Source organism: Phascolarctos cinereus, unplaced genomic scaffold (genome assembly GCF_003287225.1).
Source record: "Phascolarctos cinereus isolate Bilbo 61053 unplaced genomic scaffold, phaCin_HiC Scaffold_3;HRSCAF=262, whole genome shotgun sequence".
Classification (NCBI taxonomy): domain Eukaryota; kingdom Metazoa; phylum Chordata; class Mammalia; order Diprotodontia; family Phascolarctidae; genus Phascolarctos; species Phascolarctos cinereus.
This window is the reverse complement of record NW_027555736.1, coordinates 30466384-30487065: the sequence shown is the minus strand read 5'-3', so window position 1 is coordinate 30487065 and position 20682 is coordinate 30466384. Positions and strand designations below refer to the sequence as shown.

General features: G+C 42.8%; 1 protein-coding gene across 1 annotated transcript in view; it reads right to left on the bottom strand.

The window, feature by feature from the left end:
* CCAR1 (cell division cycle and apoptosis regulator 1) overlaps positions 1-20236 on the bottom strand; it is a 52524-nt gene extending 32288 nt beyond the window's left edge. The window contains exons 1-5 of the mRNA XM_020975151.2: positions 20131-20236; positions 18866-18984; positions 1719-1891; positions 1285-1329; positions 177-209 (exon numbers count right to left, since the gene is read on the bottom strand). Coding sequence (XP_020830810.1) covers positions 177-209; positions 1285-1329; positions 1719-1891; positions 18866-18938 — 324 coding nt within the window. The 5' untranslated portion in view covers positions 18939-18984; positions 20131-20236. The remainder of the gene's footprint in view (positions 1-176; positions 210-1284; positions 1330-1718; positions 1892-18865; positions 18985-20130) is intronic.
* Between the last annotated feature and the right edge of the window lie 446 nt (positions 20237-20682).

The following is a 20682-nucleotide window of genomic DNA, read 5'->3' as shown; positions in this document are numbered from 1 at the left end:
TAGAATTAGACTAAAAAGATTTTTATGACCAGAAAACCTTAAGTAATTAGATGACTTTTTTTTCTTATATAATGGACATCATCCATTATCTATTTGTGTAAGTATGGAATGAAAAGAAAGGCTCATCTATTCATCATTTTGACCTCTGAATAAAGGAGGAATGAAGCCAAACTAACCTGTGTTAACAAGGTCTGCTGAGGTTGCTGCAACTAAAAATAGGGGAAAAAAGCAAGTGAATTATATAGCTATAATATATATGTATATGTGGCAAATAAATACATCAAATGTTAGTGATATACACATATGTATGCTTTTAAAATGGCAAAAAGTTTTTATCCATGACTAAATTTCCAATTCCACTCTAGTCACAAACAATCCAAGTTATTTATTATAAACTATTACACACTCACACACACCTCTCATATTTTTATATTCCTATGGGCTCCATTTTGCTGTTGTCACTTGGTGGCAGCAGCACTTGAGTTCAAGTTTCACCTCTGACCTTGGCCAAGTGACCACTTAACCTCCCTGAGCCTGCTCTCTCATGTATAAATGGGTATGCTAATACTTGAAGCACCAATGGGTCGCCAGTGAGAAGCGTGTCAAATATTTTGCAAACCTTACCCATTCCACTGTTTGTGAAAATTTAGCCCCATATAGCTCTGAATGGTTACTTTATCTGTACACTGAGAATACTAAAGAATAGACTATGCCAGAATGATGGAAAACCATGCAGCCATGTACAGGACAACAGCTTAGAGTCGACAGGACATGAACAAGGCATATAGTGCCAGGACGGAGGTTGGCACTCACCCACTACAAACAGGGACTGAACCCAAGGCAAGGTAAGAACAGTCTCCTTGTAGAAACGGTTTGCACCCCTGAATTTAACTGGAAGGGCATCAAATTTTGTTTTCTTTTTCTAACAGCAATGAAATTTATCCATGGGTATTTCCAATCTTACCTTAGTTTGAGAATTAGTCTGGTCCATAACTTCAGTTGATTAAAATAATAAAATTTCCCTATAACATCACCTTTTTAATGTTTGTTCATACGCCACCCTCTAATCACCCCCAAAAAGAGTTCAAAGCACTTAGGCCCATGGAAAAGGTCACAGAAGACATCTAGCTCAGCTCTCTCATTTTACAGGTGAGCCTAGAAAGGTAAAGTGATTTCTAAGGTAACAGGTGGAAATCAAAATGCTAATATATCAATTTTCAAAGTACAAAGCTATCTTTAAAAAGTCAAGTATGTATATTTTTAAGTAAGAAAAAAGGAACAAACCTGTTGCTGCACACTATACAGGGCCTGTTGAGGTTGTGAATATTGCTGGAAAAAATAATGAAAAACAAACAACATTGTTCAAAGCAGCATCCAGAAGCTTAACTAACTTTGAGAACACTCAGTCCAAACTCTACATACAGTAAGAACTACAATTAAAGAAACTGTAAATAGTTAAATCTCACTATGCCAAAATGAAGAAAATGGTGACTGCTGATGTATTAAGGACCTTCCATATGGGCTGAATAACCAAAATATCATTGTTAAAAAGTTCTTTCTAAATTTTAATTATCACCCATGTGATCTAGCCCCATCTAAGAACATTAAAACCATGTCTGAACAACAACATCCGTCTTCTTTCACCACTCAGATTTTCTCTGGAGACCCAACAGGGGGTTTACACTCCAAACCAACCACAGTAACTGCTGGAGAGGTACCTGCTGCAAGGCTGCGGCAGCAGCTGCTGCTTGCTGTTGCAAGGCTGCGGTCTGAGTGAGCTGGTAGTTGGCAGGAGTTGGTGTAGTAAGGCCCGCCGCCGCCAGGGCCGTCTGCTGAGTGTAGATGGTAGGGGATGCTCCAAGTAACGAAGGCTGCTGAACTCCCAAAGCAGCTAAGAAAACAAAACCAAGTCGGGTGATTTAGGCACCTTCCAGGAACCTTCCAAGGGGGTTTAGCTGTCCCCTCCTACCAGGGGAGTTGGGGGAGGAATTCTGTAAGCTGTAGAGTCTCAGACTATGCAACGGTGGGGGATGGTGGCTGCTGAGGCTCGCGGCTACACATCACGAGCTGGTACGCTAAAAGCGGAACCTCAGGGATTCAAAAAGCACCGACAGCCCCCGATGGTTATGAATGCGCTGCTTTGTGTTAAACCGAGACATGGAACATTCAAGCCCATCGGAAGGGAGATGTCCCACAATCAACCCACGACTTATAAAGCTCAACAGCTCAGGCCAGACGCCTAACATGACATTCGTTACAGGGAAAGGATAGGAAAGAGAAAGTCTATGCTGCTTTTATTAACTGGTACTTCTTGCTGAAATCTTCAAGCACTTTTAATCCACTATGGTCTGGAAGCACTACTGAAAAAAGCCTTCCACTTCCACAGAAGAGAATTCTTAACTATTTCTATTTTACTTATGGCAAGCTTAAGCTGAGTGTAAAATATGTATATCAGCATGGTACCTTAAAATAACAACAGATTTTAGTGCTCTGCTATAGGAAGAACAAGAAGTAAAATGGAGCCTCGAGGCTACACACGATCTTCTATAGAGGTCCTCTGCTGCCCTTTGACTGAATCCAAACTTCACAGAGTAAATCCCCTTCATAAAACCCCTGCACCAGAGCTGGTTTTTTTTTTACTTTCCTGAGTCAGAATGACAGATTTATATATTTAATATTTACAATGTTAAGGGATGTTAAAATCAGAGATGGTCTGCCTTGAAATAAAAACGCAGCAGGCAAGGTTAATTAAGAACCAAAAATAATAATAATAATATGAAGTAATCAGCTTAAAGAATATAAGACATGAAATATTTCATAACTACTATGGTGATGGTCTCAGGGGACAAGCATCATGTTGTGACGATGCCCTTATACAGAACACAAACACAGATCATTCAAGAAGCTCCACAATCTAATTTAGCCCTTCTGAGATTAGAATTGCCAGACCTCTGAAAACTGGTTATAAATTTACACAGCTTTCGATGGTTGCAGAAGAATATTGCATTTTCATGTCAGAAAGTGGGCAAATCCCATTTGAAACGTTCATAAATTCCAACTGACCTGTTTGACGTGGAATGAAAGATAAAAAGAATTTTTAAGATGGTTTATTGCTGCACTTCAAGACTAGAATTGTTTGGAGGGATTTTTAATTTCATTTTTTCAACAGAAAGGTTAAAAAAGGAGCAAAAGGAGAATACAAGGCAAAACAGGCCCAGACTGTGAGAACTGCAAGGGCTGTTAAACTCTGATTTCACTGTCCATTCCCTCCTTAGTCTGCTTTCACGCTAAGTAAGAAGTGGATGTCAGCTTAGGACAGAATGTCTATGTCTCCCTTAAGACTCAAGAAAAGGCCAGTGTAAGGGTAAGGGGGCCAGGAGATGCAGCTTGCCACTCAAATATTATCTAACCAATCAATCAACAAGCATGATTAAACAAGCCAGGAACCGTGAAAGCCCTGAGAATGCAAGGCCAAAAACAACACTCTGGAAGAGGTGATACTCTATTGGGTGAAAAGCAGGGACACACACATGGATATACAAAACCTATACAAGATAACTTTGGGGAGGAAGGCATTAGTAACCAAGGGGACCAGGAAAAGCTTCAAGCAAGAGGTGGTGACTGAGTTGAGTTGCAAAGGAAACAAAGGATTCAGGGTTCTAATTGGAAAGTGTTTGCTCTAGGCACAGGGGACATCCAGGGTAGTGTGCAAGGGCACCAAAGCATGAGACAGAATGTCATGTGTTAGCAACAACAAAGAGGCCAGCTTGGATGAACTACATAGACAGTGTAAAAGCTGAAAATCTGTAATAAGGTAGAAAAAGAAATGTGGAACTATGTCCAGAGTCTCAAATGTCCTGTTTGTCCCCTTTCTACTAAGGGGCCAAGTGATGGGAAAGAAGGCAGAGAGTGCTAAGAATAACATGGTTATTGGACTAGAGGTGTCAAACACGTGGCTCACAACACTCCCAAGTGTGACCCGGACCTGATTAAAACATAGTTCCTCTACCTTTTGTACGATCGCACATGTATAACCTATACTAAATTGTTTACCATCTCAGGGAAGGGGGCACATATGGAGGAAAGGAGAGAATGTAGAACTCAAAATTGTTTAAAATGTTAAAAATTGTTTTTACATGTAACTGGGGGGAAAAATCTTTTTAAAAATGTAGTTCCTATCTGATTTTATGTTGATGCATTAATTTAAAAAAAAAAGAAATACATAAAAATATGCTATCTTCTAAGTCAATGCGTGACCTGTAGGGACCTTTGTGTACAGTTTGGTGGCCCCTGTTTCTATGTGAGTTTGACACCACTGTTTTAGACCTTGGCTATCAGCACTCTAAGTACAAGGTTCTTGTTCAATGACAGTAGACATAAAACTAGAAAAACCTAATCATATCAAACTTGACATTCTTGCTATAAATGAAAACTGGTCATATGGTATGAACAAGGGATAACTTATGGACAGCCCTTGCACTCCACTATGTCCCTGAAAGGTCAAAAGAAAGCAAAAAAGGCACCGGACGCATTAGATGGACCACTGTTGTTGAATTTATGGGAGGACATGGACAAAAGTCACATAAAATAGACAAGCATGGATGAGTTATGATTTGCATCAGATGGAGGAAAGCAAATAGGCTGAAAGGAATAACCACATAGATGAGATCACAGTTAATTAAATCCTGGAGTGAGATACTTTTTTTTGAACTTCATTTCTCCTGCTGTCAGTATTTTCTCCATTTGTTTGTTCTACATACGTATAAAATTCCTAAACGCCTCATGCTTATGTCAAAGAGAAATGCAGTAATATGAAGAGAGAACCACATGTCAGGATCTTGCAGGTGAACCAGTGAAACAGCCCCTTAACAGTGTGAAGGGAATTATAATTTGTAATAACTGATAAAATGTGTATAATGAATATACTAATAGATTAGATTTTTCATATTTCCCTCTCTTGTGAGTCAGACTCACAATACATCTTGAAATGATCAATGGAATCTTGACAATGCTCACAATCCCAGCATTCTTGTGCCTGTATACCTTAAGTGGAACAAATCAAAGACTGTAGAACCTGGTCCCATCACAGAACTCTGGTCCTGTGACCCAACAAGTAATAACTCCCTAAGACTTGAGCAATATTGCTCCAACAGGACTATCTTCCATTTGTGGGCTTCTCATGGGAAACAACTATCTGTAATCCACCTTTTCCCCTCTCTTCCCATGGTGATTTACTTATAAAATCTGTCTTCACTTCAGCAAGGTAGAATTCTGATCAGGAGAACTCACGACTTGTAAATCTGTTCTTCATAATGAAATTAATTAAAAGGCTACCTGATTACTGGCACTTTGTCTCTGGTCTGCTGCTATTTCATCATTCTCAGGTTAGAAATTGGGTCAGTAAAATCCTGTTGACGATAGTCACTGACATGATCTGTACTTGAGAACATTTTAATTTTTCTTAAATTACTACTGTTTCACATCTGTCCATAAAAAGTTATGTTGTAGGCACAGTGGTTAGAGATCCGGCCTTGGAGTCAGGGGGACCTGCTTGGTTCAAATCTGGCCTCACACTTGACCCTTACCAGCTGTGTGACCCTACACAAGTCACTTAACCCCGACTGCCTCACCAAAAAAAAAAAAAGTCATGTTGTGCGCTCCAATTCATTAGCAAATATTCAAAACTAGTGTAACAGGCAAACACAAAAGGAGAAACAATCTTTAACTAAAGGGCGTGATCTATTCTGCCTGATGTCACATGTCTATTGCTTGCATTCCTGAGTGCTTTATTTTTTAAAAATTAAGATGATGACGGATGGGTTTCTTCTACTGCCAATAACTGAAGTCTCAAAATAATTAAATGAAATAATCGCTCTTTTCAATTTTAGCAAATTCCATGGCCTCAATGACTCAAAGGTCAGTAAAAAGGTACACAGTGGGTGGACACAGGTAGAAACATACGACCAATAATGATTTGCACATGATAAATGACATAAAAGACATTACAAAGGATTTTTAGGTACCAAAAAAGGAAGAAGGGCAATCATGTAGCAAGAGACACAATAAACGAACAGTCCAAGTGCTACTTAGTATCCTTAAGATATTAAAGGAACCAGGAGAAGGTCTCTAGTAAGCACTGAGTGGATTTTTTCACGAAGATTTGTCAATAGACATTTATGAGAGAAGCTGTATATGGTTTATGATCTGCACTGAATGTATTTTCCACACTAAAATGACAGATACACAAGAATGGGGTTGTCAAACATGCAAGCACTGTAGGCTGCACCACTCCTGAGTCAGGTCTAACCAGATCAAAATATAACTGGGAAATATTTAACAAAATTAAAAAAAAACAATAGAACACAGATAATGTTCATGTGGTTTTCAAACTTCCCCCCTACACAACAAAGTCCAGATGTCAAGCTGGAGTTGAAAACTTTTCATTCATCTAAACAGAAGAGCCACAGGAAAGTATTGGAATTTCTTTCAAAAAAGACAGAGCCCTGCTTTTTTCAGTCTACTACTGACCCAAAGATCTGAGGTCATGAGCAAACACACAACACAATCTCTTTTCCTCATAATCAAGAAATCATGGCCAGAGTATCAGTCTATTAATACAGCCAATAAATGGAAACAGTCAAGGACACTGATTTAAACAGCGAGAAACAAAAAGGATGTCTTTAATATGACATCTTCTAGGGTTTGGTGATGTTTCCTAAGTGGCAATGCCAAGGATTCGATAACGCATTCCAATCTAACGCCTCACGTGCCAGTAATTTCTTCTCTTGCCAAATTTTTGTAGATTGGGAGCTACTGTGTCTATTAGAAGTCAGGGGAATTTAAGTATAATCACATTTTGTGTAAGCACACCTTGTTTTATTGCACCATTCTTCTAACAGCATGTGTGCTCATATTATGCCTCTGTGTCACATTTTGCATTTTTTCTTTATTTTTATATCTGTTATGGTGATCTGCGATCAGTGATCTTTGATGTTACTACTGTAATTGTTTTGAGGTGACACAAACTGCATCCATATAAGATCGAACACTTAACTGATAAATGTCGTATGTGTTCTAATTGCTCCACCAACCAGCCATTCCCTGTCTCTCTCTCTCCCCCCCGGGCCTCCCTATTCTCTGAGACACAACAATACTGAAGAATATTACAGAAAATTACTTGGCAAAGCAGCGCAGGGTTTTGAGAGGACTGACTCCAATTTTGAAAGAAGTTCTACTGTGGGTAAAATGCTGTCAAACAGCATCACACGCTACATAGAAATCTTTCAAGAAAGGAAGAGTCAATTAACGAGGCAAACTTCACTGCTGTCCTAAGAAATCGCCACGGCCACCAGTCAGCAGTAGTCAACATCAACGCAAGACCTCTCACCCTCCAAAAGATTACACCTCTGAAGGCTCAAATGATGGTCAGCATTTTTAAGCAATAAAGTTTTTTTAAATTAAGATGTATACATCGTGTTTTTAGATATAACACTATTGTAACTTTTATATGCACTGTGATAGTCTGGAACCAAACCTGCGATATCTCCAAGGTATGCCTGTACACGTTAACAGTTTTTTCTGAAGACCTAGAAAACACCACTCTGCCATTCAGGAACCAGAAAAGAGGTGGGGGCTGAGAAATTAAATACTTTTTAACCTAAAGTAGTTAGATAACTTCTGGACTTATAGGTTGAGGAATAAAAAAGGGGGGAAGAGAATAAAGAAGTTTGAGCTCAAGAAGAAGGAAAGAAACTTTCTTCTTCTCCCTTACCCAGACCCCCTGGCCTGAGAGTCAGAACTCAAAAGTGGTTACTCTTTCCCTTTCAGTATGCACTGACAGCTCCAAAGAACAATTCCACGACCATTTCCAAATCATCTACACCACAGTAGGGTTAGCAACCTAATGACACAAGATTGCCTTGAACAATCAGTTATCTGCAATTCATAATACTGACTCTAAATGCAAAGGGACATCTCTCACCTGAACTATGGCAACAGCATCTTCCTGCAGATGGGCCTCTTGCTGCTAGCATTCACACAGTGTTTCAGGGACTGCAAAGCACTTTTCACACACCTTCTCTCACCTGACCCTCACAACAATACTGTGAGGTAGGTCCTCATTTTACAGATGAGGAAACTGAGGTTGAAAGGGGTTAGGTGACTTGTCCAGGGTCACAGAGCTAGAAAGAGTCTTCAGCAGGACCTGCATGGGCCTTCCTGACTCCACTTCACTCTCCTGCTACTTGGGAGTCTTCAGTCTGCCCCCTCCCCCAATCCCAACTTCCAGGAGACTGAAGTGACTTTCCAAAAAAGCACAAGTCTCACCACTTCCCTCCTCAGTGCCTTAGAAATCAAGTCCAAACTCCTGGGCCCTTTATAGCCCTTCCCACCTAGCTCCAATCTACCCTTCCAGCTTTACTACATCTTACTATTCTTCGTACACTTCAGCCTCCAATTATGCTGGCCTTCTGTTGGGTCCCAAAACGGCACCATCTCCTGCCCCCAAGCCTTTCTGTCTGGCTACCTCCTCAAGCATTCTTCCACCTCACCTCCACTTGGTTCACTTCCAAGCTTGGCACAAGGGCCAACAAGTCTTTTCTGATATTCCAGGTTGCTAGTGTCTACATCCATAAAACTTGTGTTTATTTTGTCCACAATTATTTATGTAGATGTTTATATATGAGAGTGTATAATCTGTATGTGCTCTCTCCTCCAAGAGAATATGCTTCCTGAGGGCAGGTTTTTTAATTCTTTTATCCCCGTGCCTACCCGGCCCTGAGAAAGCACTTAAATGCTTGTAGATTATAATGAGCTTCCTGAAAAATACCAAGTCATTTAGAATGCTAGTGTATTTTTCTTATGAAGTACCGATCCTCCTGTTTCACCTTGGAAGATTTAAATCATCTCTGGGGAGGCCTCTGACAGGACACCATCTCAGGAGTGAACCCGGTCTCCCCGCTTCTCTCCCACCACCTCCTGGTACAATTTTAGGATTCAATTTGTGTTTTTTGGATTTTCTCAACTCATGAGAATTCAATCTCAACTCAACCAATCTTCAATCAAGTGCCACTTAGCTACATGCTATTGTGTTAGTAACAAGTTTAGAAAAGATGTGTGGTCTCTGCCCTCAGGGAGCTACAATCTAGCAGGGGTAGTAACTGAGACCCAAACAAGGATTATGGTACAAAATAACGCCCAAGTGCACAAAGAGATGCAATATGCTCTGTACCAATTTAGGGGATCGGGAGGTGATGTGGAAGAAGTAGCATTTGTGATGGACTTTAGAATCTGAAGGACATATGCAACAGGAGAAGGGTGGGTGAAGGAGATCAGGGAATAGCATCAACTGAAGCAAAAAAGCAGGAAAGGAGATTGCAGACTAAGCCTGGGTCACTGGGTCTTCAGTATGATTAGGATGGACAGAAGGCAGGAAACAAACATTTATTAAGTCCTGCTCTGTGCTAAGCACTTTATAAATATGATCTCATTTCATCCTCATTACAATCCTGTGAGGTAGGTACTATAATTATCCCCATTTTGCAGCTGAGGAAATTGAAGCAGACAAGGGGTTAACTGGCATGGGGAAAGGAATAAGCGTTTGTTAAGCTCCAATTATGTGCCAGGCACTGGGGTAAGCACTTTACAATTACTGTTTCATTTCATCTTCACAACAAACTTTTGAGGTAGGTGCTATTATGATCCTCATTTCAGTTAAGGAAACTGAGGCAGACAGAGGATAAGTGACTTGCCCAGGGTCATACAGCTAGTAAGTATTTGAGACCAAATTTGAACTCAGGTCTTCCTGACTCCAAGCCCAGTACTCCATCTACTTTGCCATCTAGCCACATTTGTCTTTGATACCAATGTTATAACTGATATCTGCCCCCAAAAGGTTCTTAATTTATAATCTAGTTGAGGAAGCAACAGCATGCATATTAACAACAAAGAACCAAACAATTAAGTAGCCTTGAATATAAGGGAGTGTGATATAGTAGATTTGTAGTCCCAGTGTAAAAGGTGGCTGTTAATTAAAAGCTGGGCGACCTTAGGCAAGACACCACCTCTCTGGAACGTGGGTTCTCTAAGCATAAAATAAGGAAGATGGATCAGGTGACACCCAAGGACTCTCAGCTCTAAATTCTATGATCCTGTATATACAACAGGAGTTCAAAGATGGGTAAGGAAAAACTTCCTGGAGGCTTTGGGCCTTCCAAGATAAGCAAAACTGTATGTGTAGAGATTAGGGGCATTCTAGGCTAGGGAAAAGGGAAAAGTGTATAAACAAATGCGGCATAAAGGGGGTCAGGAATTCATTTGCTACGTGCCTACAAAGTGGCAGCTTTCTATGCTAAACCTCGATGAGAATATAAAGATGAGTAAGAGACCTGCCTTCAAACAGTCTATGAAGGCTAAGATTACATGTACCTCAAGGCAGACTATGACAGGAACTATAAGAGAATCCAAATTGCTCTAGGGCTCAGGGGGAGAATTCAGTAAATTCACTTCAATTCACTTCCTCTTTAATAAGCACCTATTTTGTGCTGTATTGAGTGGTCTTACAAAGACTATCCACCACATTTGACTAGAAAAACCAGGGAATTGGGAGGAGAGGGCCTTTGAGCTGAACTTTGAAGGACAGGCAGGGCTTTGGTAGGAAACCAGTGAAAAGGCACCCAAGGAATAGGCACAGAGAGAAAAAGCACAGGGAATATTCAATTACCAGCCAGCTGTCACTTCTGGTTAGGATGGCAATGTACAAGGCTCTGGGCAGACCCAACTTGCCTGAGGAAGGCCTATTAAAAATGAATACACACGCACAAAGAACACTAAACACAATTTTCAAACCAAAGAGCTCCTCTATCCCATAAAGGGTGGCACAAGGAGATGGAAAAGAAAGAAACAAGGGCTGCTTCAGTAGTCCACATACTACAAGAGGAGACAGGAGAAAGGAAACTGGACTGAGGACAGTTTGCCTGAAGGCCTAGGGACATGCTGGGACATCAACCTAAAACCAGGCCCAACTCCAGGAGGGTGGTTCCAGGAGTGAAGGCCCAAACCAAAGCCTACAAGTGAGGCTACCCAGGTAGGCGACTGCAAAAGGAAAGCTGGCAGAACCTGGCAGATGTGAGTTAGTATATTCTTTAAAGCAACTAGACTGAAGCCAACAGAATATGAGTTAGAAAAAAGCCCAAATCTTGGGCTAAGGATCCCTGGTACCTGACTGCCAGCATAACTTGTCTAGAAGCTCCATGACCTAGATGGAAGCTGCAAACCAGCAGTGGGTGGAGTGTGGTATCAATGTTATATTCAGCTAGCCCCAGGCAAGGTCTGTGGAGGAAAGCAGGGTCTGGATCCTGGCAGCTTCCCACCCACAGACAACAAGGGAACAATGCCCAAGCTATAGCAAAGGCAGAATACAGGTTGGGTACAACATTGTTCAACTCTAGGACTTGACTGGGAGACAACACATGGGCTTCCCAGTACAGGAAGCAGCAGAGCCTGGCCCTGGGACAAAGTCCTAACTGAAGAAGCAAGGCAGTAAACATAAGCAAACAAACAAAAGCTGTCACTCCAGGAAAGAAATCTCGGGGCGAAAAGAATCTCAAAATAAAATCACAGGAAGGCATCAATTGTGAAATAATCACAACTAAAACTTTACAAAAAATAACAGATAGACCCAAAAGACTCTTAAGAATAGATATATGAAACAAATGAAAAATGAAAAAATGAAATCCAAACACCTAGAATGAGAATAAATAGACAAGAGAAGGAGGTGGACCACAATGACTATGTAGTTGACAACCTAAAAAGCAGAATGAAGCAAACAGAACTCAATGAATCAAAAAGCCAATCAAGTATTGATTAAGTGCCAGGCGCCATTAAGACCAAAATAAAATAGCCCCCTCCCTCAAGGAGGGAGACAACACCCACTTCTACAATTATCTGCAGAACATATGTAAAAGAAATACAAAGCACTTTGGGGACAAGAGCATTAAAGGGCATTCTAGGCACAGGGCAGGAGACAGGGAGCTGTGTGCAGGCAACACCAAGGAGGGCTGCTGGAGGGGCAAAGTGAAGCAACAGATAATTAAGGCTGGAAAGGCAGGGTGGAGACAGGTGGTGAAGTGCCCCGAGTGCCAAACAGAGGAGCGCTAGGTAGAGAGGCCTGGAGTTTGCTGAGGAGGAGAATGACATAGTTAGACTTGTGCCTAAAGAGAATCATGTTGGCAGCTGCGTGGAGGGGCTGAGTGAGGACAGACTTGAAGCACAGAAGTACAATTAAGAGCGGATAAAGGCCTAGACTAGGGTGGTGGCCATGAGAGTTTTGAGAAGGGGACGGATGGCGGAGATGTGATGGCAGAAGTGAGATGCTGAGAATCAAGTGTATGTGAGAGAAGGGGTGAATTAATGCGGAGTTTAGGATAACACTAAGGCTGCAGATCTGGATGGTGGTATCCCTGACAGAAACACAGCTGTTTCTAAGAGGGGCAAACTGGGGATGAAGGTTTTGGACATGCTGAGTTTAAGATGTCCACTAGGTGATGAGTGATGAGCTCAGGAGAGAGCCTGGGGTGGCATCACAGATCTGGGAGGCATCCCTAAAGATAATAATTAAACTCTTGGGAGCTGATGAGATCAACGAATCAGCTGGTGGAAGAGAGAGAGACTAGAACAAGGCCAAGGACAGAGTCTTGGGGAACAACCAGAATCTGGCAGCAAGAGCTGAATGACGAACCAGAACAGACAGGAAGGAAAGTGAGCAGAAAAAGCAGGAGAGGTCACTGTCAAGAAAAGCTAGAGAAGAGGCAATATCTAAGTGGCTGGTCAACAGTGTCAAATGCTGCAGAGGTCAAGGATGAGGACGGAGAAAAGGCAACAGCCTGGGTAAGAAATCCACTGGTAACTTCGGAGAAAGCAGCTTCAGTTGAGTAATGAGGTTTGAAGCCAGACTGCAAAGAGGTGAGAAGTGAGTGAAAGGAGGGGAAATGGAGGAACTGAGTGCAGAAGGCTTTCTCAAGGAGTTTCAGAAAAGAGAGGCAAGACAAAAGATAAAAGCCAGCAGAAATGGTAAATCCAATGAATTTTTTTTAAAGACACAGGAGCGGCAGCTAGATGGTACAGTGGATAGAGCACTGGCCCTGGAATCAGGAGAACCTGAGTTCAAATCCAGCCTCAGACACTTGCCATCTACTAACTGTGTGACCCTGGAAAAGTCACTTAATCCCAAATGCGCTGCAAAAAAAAAAAACAACCCAAAACAAAAACACAGAAGACACTGCATGAGTTTGTAGGCAACAGGGAGGGAGCCAATATACACAGAGAGACTGAAAATTAGAGAGACAATCTATTAGAGAAGATGGAATGGGATGATGGGCATTTGTAGAGGCATCTGCCTTGCCAAGAATGGCTACATCTTCATGTGAGACAGGGTTGAAGGAGGAGATAGTGGAGGAAAGATCTATAAATGATACAAGACAAAAAAGAGAGAAGAAAACTCTTGGTGAATGGCCTGAAGAGGAAGTCAAGGGAGTAAGTGCAGAAAACCTTTTGGTTTTTTTTTTTTAAAGGAATTTGACTATGAGAGGGAGGAGAGATATAGGATGAGAGCTTCAGGAGCAGGGATATCTACTCTGAGTAGGGGGAGTGGATATGTGTAATTCATTCATATAAAGGTGATAACTAAAGCCACAACAATAGTTATCTTGCCAGGGGAGAAATATAGAGAAAGGTGTTTGGAAAGTCTTCCTTTCACTAGCTCCTTTTTCCTCAAAGGAAATGTCTGAAGTCAAAAAAAACTCAGAATATTATAGTAATGTACAATGAGAGGATCAACCTGCCTTAGATGTAATGTAAATGTGTACTGGAGAGAGTCACAGTGAACCAACAGGATGGAGATAGATATGGAAGTCATGAAATTCAGGCAGAAGAGTTTGGACTTTACACAGTAAACATGAGAAAACCAGTAAAGACTCTGAAACAAGGACAAATGATGAAAGTTTTGAAGGACAGTCAGTATCACTATCATTTAGAGAGGGGCCAGAGGAAAAAAAAAAGGGAAACTCCCTAGGGAACACAAGAATGACAAGCGTGAGGTGAGAAAGGCAAAGGTAAGGGTGCTGACTGCAGGTCTAGAAAAGACATAATTAATCACAGCTGCCACTCTCAGCACTGGAAGGTTTGCCACATACTTTACTATCTCATCTGTCCTTGGGGATTACATCCCCATTTTATAATATTCTCATCTAACTGTTCCCGAGAAGTAATGTGACTTATCCTTGGTCACCCAGCTAGACAAAATTAGTGTTGAGACAGGATTCACACTTGCCTCTTTGATGCCAAGTCCAAAACTATTTTCACAACATTAAACTTTCCCAAGGAGTGAGGTAGATATGTTTCAGATAAAAGTAAAACCCAGTAACAGACTGAATGTAAAGGACAAAAGAGAAGGGACAAAAACAACTTTAAAATCATGTTCAATCCCAATTAAACCTTATGAGAAAGACTGGCCTCATAACCAATCCAACTGTCATCCATGTGCTGGTGGTGTGACTAGAAGCAAGTCCCTTAACCTCCTCCCAGGGCTGCTTACAGTCACATTCTAAGACTTTATGCTGTGGAGAAGGTGCTGATCTGCACTAGTACAGGGAGTTTCTTCATTCAGGAAATCCCCTCCATGGATGAAATCCCAGGTCCAGACCTTATTCTACCAATGTCACCAGATAATATGCAACAGGGGCATTAACCTCCTTTCCCCAACTCTAAACTCTGTGTGGCTTCCAACCTCACCATTCGACTGAAAATGCTCTCTCCAAAGGCACAAATGATGTCTTAATTGGCAAATCTAACATCATTTTCTCAATCCTCATCCTTCTTGACCTCTCTGTGGCCTTTGACACTGGCCAACACCCTCTTCTCCTCAAAGTTCTCTTCTCTAGGTTTTCAGGACACCATTCTCTCCTGGTTCCCCTACTACCTACTTGACTTGTTCCTTCTTCAGTCTCCTTAGCCAGGTACACCTCCAGGTCAAGACTGCTAACCAACGAGTGTCTCACAGGACAGGCTTCTGTCCTGGGCTCTCTCCTCTTCTCTTTCTCTCTCTTTTACTTCACCTGATGATCTCAGAAGCTCCTATGAATTCAATGATCACCTCCATGCTGATTCTCCAATCCAATCCTAAACTCCAGTATAACATCTTCAAGGGCCTACTGGACATCTCAAACTGGATATGCCATAGACATCCCAAAATGCAAATGTCCAAAACCAAACTCAATTATTTCTCCCCACAAACTCATTCCCTCTTCCTATCTTTACTACTGCTATCAAGGGCACCACACTTCTCTCATTCCCCTAGACCTGCATCCTATGTGCCATCCCTACTCCTCACTCTCACCCCCACCCCCCCATTATCCAATTAGATATCAACTCTTGTTGTTTCGACTTCTGTCCCATCTCTTGTATATGCCCCCTTCTCTCCTCTAAAACAGCCACCACCCTGGTGTAGGCCCACATCAAAGTACCAGCCTTGTGGTTGACCCCCCTTCCTCAAGTGTTTCCTCCTTCCAATCCATCCCCCAGTCAGCTGCCAAACTGATCTTCAAGTGCACCACCCCCCACCCCACCAATTCAATCAGCTCCAGCAGCTCCCTGTCACTTCCAGGATCAAATATAAAACCATCTGTTTGGCATTCAAAGCCCTTTATCACCAGGCCCCCCTTTCTACCTCTCCAGTCTTCTTATACTTTCCTGCCCTCCACATACTCGGTGATGCAGCAACCCTGGCCTCCTGGCACAGGATCTGCCACCTACTGACTACAGGTATTTTCACTGGCTGTCCTCTATATCTGTAATGTTCTTCTTCCTCATCTCCACCTCCCAGGTTCCCTGGCTTCCTTTAAGTCCCACCTTCTCAAGGAAGCCTTTCCCTTTCCCTCATTAATCTCAGTGCTTTCTCTCTGAGTTTCCCCCTGGTTTTATCCCACATATACTTTGTCTGTACATAGATGTTTGTATGCTGACCCTCCCCCCATTAGACTGTGAGCTCTGTGAGTGCAGGGGCTCCCCCCCCTTCTCTGTATTCCTGCCACAGTTCCTGGCACATCTGAAGTGCTTAGTAAGTGCTACATGACTGCCTGACTGACAGAGGTAAAAGGTAATTAAAAAAAAATTCCAAACAAAGAAATCAAGTTGATAAAGTATCTATGTATTAACTAAAACATTTGGGATATATTCTAAAATATTCATTAGGATATACAACTAGTTATACAGTTTTTATATGGCTACTAGTAAATAATTTATTAACTTAAATAATAAAAAGAAAAGAGAAAATGCCAATCTTGTTGGGAAATTTAGTTAGCAAAACAGACAAAATGAACCAACTGTTTTATTGATCACTGCACATGGTCTTACTTACCAGGGCACATTAAAACATATACAAGGGGAAAAAAATTTCATTCAAGTTGCACACATTCAGTAAAGGTGCACTTTTGTGGTTTGATCATTAAATCTGTCTTCTGCCTCTGACACAAAATACAAGTGACAGCCCCAGTATGTGCCTGAGGCATTTGGCATGGCGCTTCAATAGAGTTCTTTTCTCCCTGACAAACTACAAAGATTATACTACAACACAAAGTGTCCTTGATTATAAGCCCTCTTACAGAATAAGTATTTGAAACTTTGACATGAAAATATAAGAAGGTGGGTGACATATGGCTCATGTTCTCCTCAGACCAGAGGTAAAAGTCTTGTCAGTGTTTCATTTAAAATCTACCTAAAAATGAAATCAAGTTGACTCTACATCAATCCCCAAGAGGTAATGATGTCAAAAAGAGAACTTCAAAGGAAGGCTATATGAGGACAATTTTTTTAAAGGCTGCCAAGAATGCTGCCCCCTGAAATTAAAGAATATTTTACATAAAATGACATTAAATGGCTTTATATGAAAACTGTTGCTGTGTTTTTTAGGTTGAAAGCTGTGGCTAAATCATATTGAAGAAATCTACTGTCTTAATTTAGACAGCATGTGTCAATAACAAAGCAATAAAATTTTTTGATGACTTTTTGGTATTGAATATTTCTGGTCAATAACACAAAGAAAGCTTTAAGAAAATTATTAAAGGATTAATGCACAATGCTGTGCATAAGCACGAATACTACTAGCATAAATTCCATTAACATTTGGAATCCCAGCTGCCCTGAAGCCAAAAATGCAGCTGGGAGAGCTAAATGCAACATTGGCTGGTTGTATCTGACAAGTTCATAAATCATGGCTCCTCCTTCTCCCATCTTTAACAGAACAACACCATTTCTCATTCTGAGGGGAGTGGAATTAATTAAAGTCATTAAAAAACAATATGACAATGTTAAGTGGTATATCTGTTATATTAAGGTTCTTCGTTAAGAGTTACATAAATACACCAGGTTTTAGTAGTTACTTGAACATAGCTGTGTTTCTGTAACGTATGACATGATACTGTTAGGCTATCAAAGAAAAGTTTGGGACATATAGCAGATGCTTAATAAACTCTTGTGAAACTGAAGAGAAGCCCAAGAAAAGCCATTTTTCTTCCTGTAATTAGTATTTATGAAAACTACTTGGGCCAGAATTAAATATATAATAGTTACTGGTGCCAAAGGCTAGTATACGTATGAAACAGTTATTCACTATTCATTTGTTACAAATCTCCTCTAAAGTTAACCAAAAAGAAATACTCAATTTAAAGTTTCCAACTCTCTACACAAAAAACTTACGATGATCTTAATGACAATGAATTCTAGGCACTTATTGCATTCTAATTTTAAGACAGCTAAAGTAAAAGATAATTGCTGAGACTACAGCCTGACTCATGCTCAGTCTCTTTGGAAGTAACCTAAAATTAGGTTTTTGATATATTATATCAAGTGCAATTTAACAAAAACAGATTTGAGGCTAGCAATGAAGTCAGAAATGAAAGTTTTCAAATAGGACAACCTGAAAATCTGCCAAGGGCTGAAACACTCAGATAGAAGAATCGGACAGCTCCTTTTCCAATACCTCACAGGGAAGTTCTTAACCTATCATCCAGTTCGATAATATATTTTAGTACTGAATACGCTGTTAGGACATGATGTCCAACTGAAAAATGCCAAAATGATCTCTCAGAACTTGAGATAAAGAGAGAGTGAAAGACTTGATCTCACTTACGAGGCTAAGGAAAGGCAAAAGAATTATTCCTACATGAAGGGAAGGAAAGAATAACATTGAAATCCAAGCGTATAAATGCAAAAAGGGTTATGAACTTACATTTGTTTCATAAAGATTTATCTTGTTCCTGACCACAACTGTATGTTTGTGTCAGTCAGCAGTTAAGATTAAGGTCTAAATTGTTAAGGTCTTACACAAGGCAAAATCTTTTTCCCACTAAATTTATGTAGAACTCGAAGTCATTATCACTCTGAAAAAAACCATAAAGCCTAAATGAGCAAGTCATTCTTACATATCTGCTTTTAAAGATTATTTGCATACACTAGCATCTTTTAATGCCAGACCAAGTGCAAGTTAGATGCTACATCTATCTTAAAATAATCTACAAAGACATATGAATGCACTCACAAACAATTTTAGAGAATGAGAGTTGATCGATTATTAGCTTAGAGTTATTGTCAAAGTCCTATTCTAACAAACTAACTCTCAGCATTTTAAACATTCTAAAAGGGTCTGGCTAGACTCAAGTTATTTATCTACTTATATATTTCTGAAGGCAATTTTCCCCTTAGGTGTAACAAAGATCCTAATGTTTTCCAACAAATTACTAGACAGCCTCTTTGTATGACCGAAATAACAACATGACCCCTAAAATGTGCAAAGAGAGAGGGTTTGTGGCCTAACCTGGCTGTGAAACTGCAGTGGCAGTAAACTGAGTAGCCCATGGTGGATTCTTCTGTCCTCCAAACTGAGCCATGGTGTAAGACAAAAACCTCTGGCTGGTTTTCTTCTACAGCAGTGATCTATTAAGAAAAAAAAATTAAACCCTGTTTTAAATTTCCATCAGTCTACTGATGGAGAAAAAGGACAATCATTCCCCAAGTTTGGGAGGCGGGGTGCGGGGTTAGAGAGTCATGGTATCTTGGGAGATCTGTGGAGCTCCACAATTTGGAAAAGGAGACTTCCAACGGCAAGTGAAATAAATATACAATATTTATCAAGCAGAACACAAGAATCTTGTGATAGAGCACAAGAGAATGTCCTGCGTGGAGAGTTCTCTCCACCAACTAGGACTTAGAGGACTTAAGGGTTGGCACGAGGGCACCCAGAGGTTGCCCCGGCTCACAAAACCACTAAGTATCAAAGATGGGATTTGAACCCAGGTTTCCCGACTCCCAAGTTCTGAATAAACAAGATAATGCCCTCCCCACACTCACCCCCCCAAAATGAGGTGAAGCCCACCCGGCCAACGAGAGAGGCGGGCAGGAAAGCCACGCTGGCCTCTCCGCAAGCCGCTCGGGCTCTGGCTCTCGAAGCGGACATTTCACGCCCGGACCTCCAAGACAGCTCAGGGTCTGCTCCGGCCCGCGGCAGGAGCCCCGAGAGGGTGCGGGGCTCCCCGGACACAGGGATGGACGCGGAGCAGCATCTCCCCACACCAACCCCTAAGTTCCACGCTGGGGCTGGGCCCCCGGGGCACGGACCCCCTCCCCCGCCCAGGCCGGGGTCCGGGTCAGGGTCGGGGTCCGAGCCACGGCCCCCTCGGGCCCCAAAGCGGGCGGAGGCGCCTCCGGGATCTCCAAGCGCCGCCCCGGTCGGCCGGCTCTGCCCACGAGGGCCGGTGGGGGAGGGGAGCGGAGGTCAGCGCCCTCGGCCGGCCGGCCCGCGCCGCCCCCGCCCGCTCCCGAGCCCCGGGCCCGAGGCCCCGGCGCAGCCCCCCGCCCTGAGGCCCGAGGAGAGGCCCTAGGGAGGCCGGGCCTGCGCCTGCCGCCCGCCGCCCGGCACAAAAGGGGCCACCTCCCTCCCGCCATCGCGCCCCGGGCCGCGGCCGGGCTCTGCGGCTGCCCGGAGCCACCAAATCGCGGCCTCCCTCCGGCTCCGAGGTACCCGGACCCCGGCCCGGCCCTGCATAGCCCGCCGGTCCCCGACCCCCCGGACCGGACGTTCACCTGAGCCGGGTCGCCGCCAGAGCTGAAGCCATTTCAAACCCGTCAGGCGCCTGCGCATGCGCCGACTCTCCCCTCGCCCAAGCCCCGCCCAGCCCGCCGTGGGACGCACCGTGTTTACGTTCGGGCGGGCGCGCTCCCGCAGGCTCCTTGTCACGCTTCCACGCCGACCCCGGATCACTCCAACACGGGAGCGCGTCCGGAGCCTTGGTCTGAGGCGGGGGCAAAACAATGGGCCTGGCGACGCTCGCGCGTGCGCGCTACGGGATCACTCGGAGGGGGCGTTGGCCTAGGGAGGGAGCGGAGGGGAGGGCCGAGCGCATCACGTGATGGGGCGCTCGCTGCCGCCATCTTCTTTTGAAGGTCTCCCGTAAGCCTGTCGGCTGGTTGAAGCCATGAGGGCTGGGATGGACCTGTGGCATGACCCAGCCCCAAGGTTCTCTGTATCGGAGTTCCGTTATGTGCGTCCTCCCAGGGAACGCCTGAGGAAGTCACGTTACACGCCAAACACGTGAACGTGCCAAGTCATTTCGCCTCTCCCAGCCTCGGTTTCCT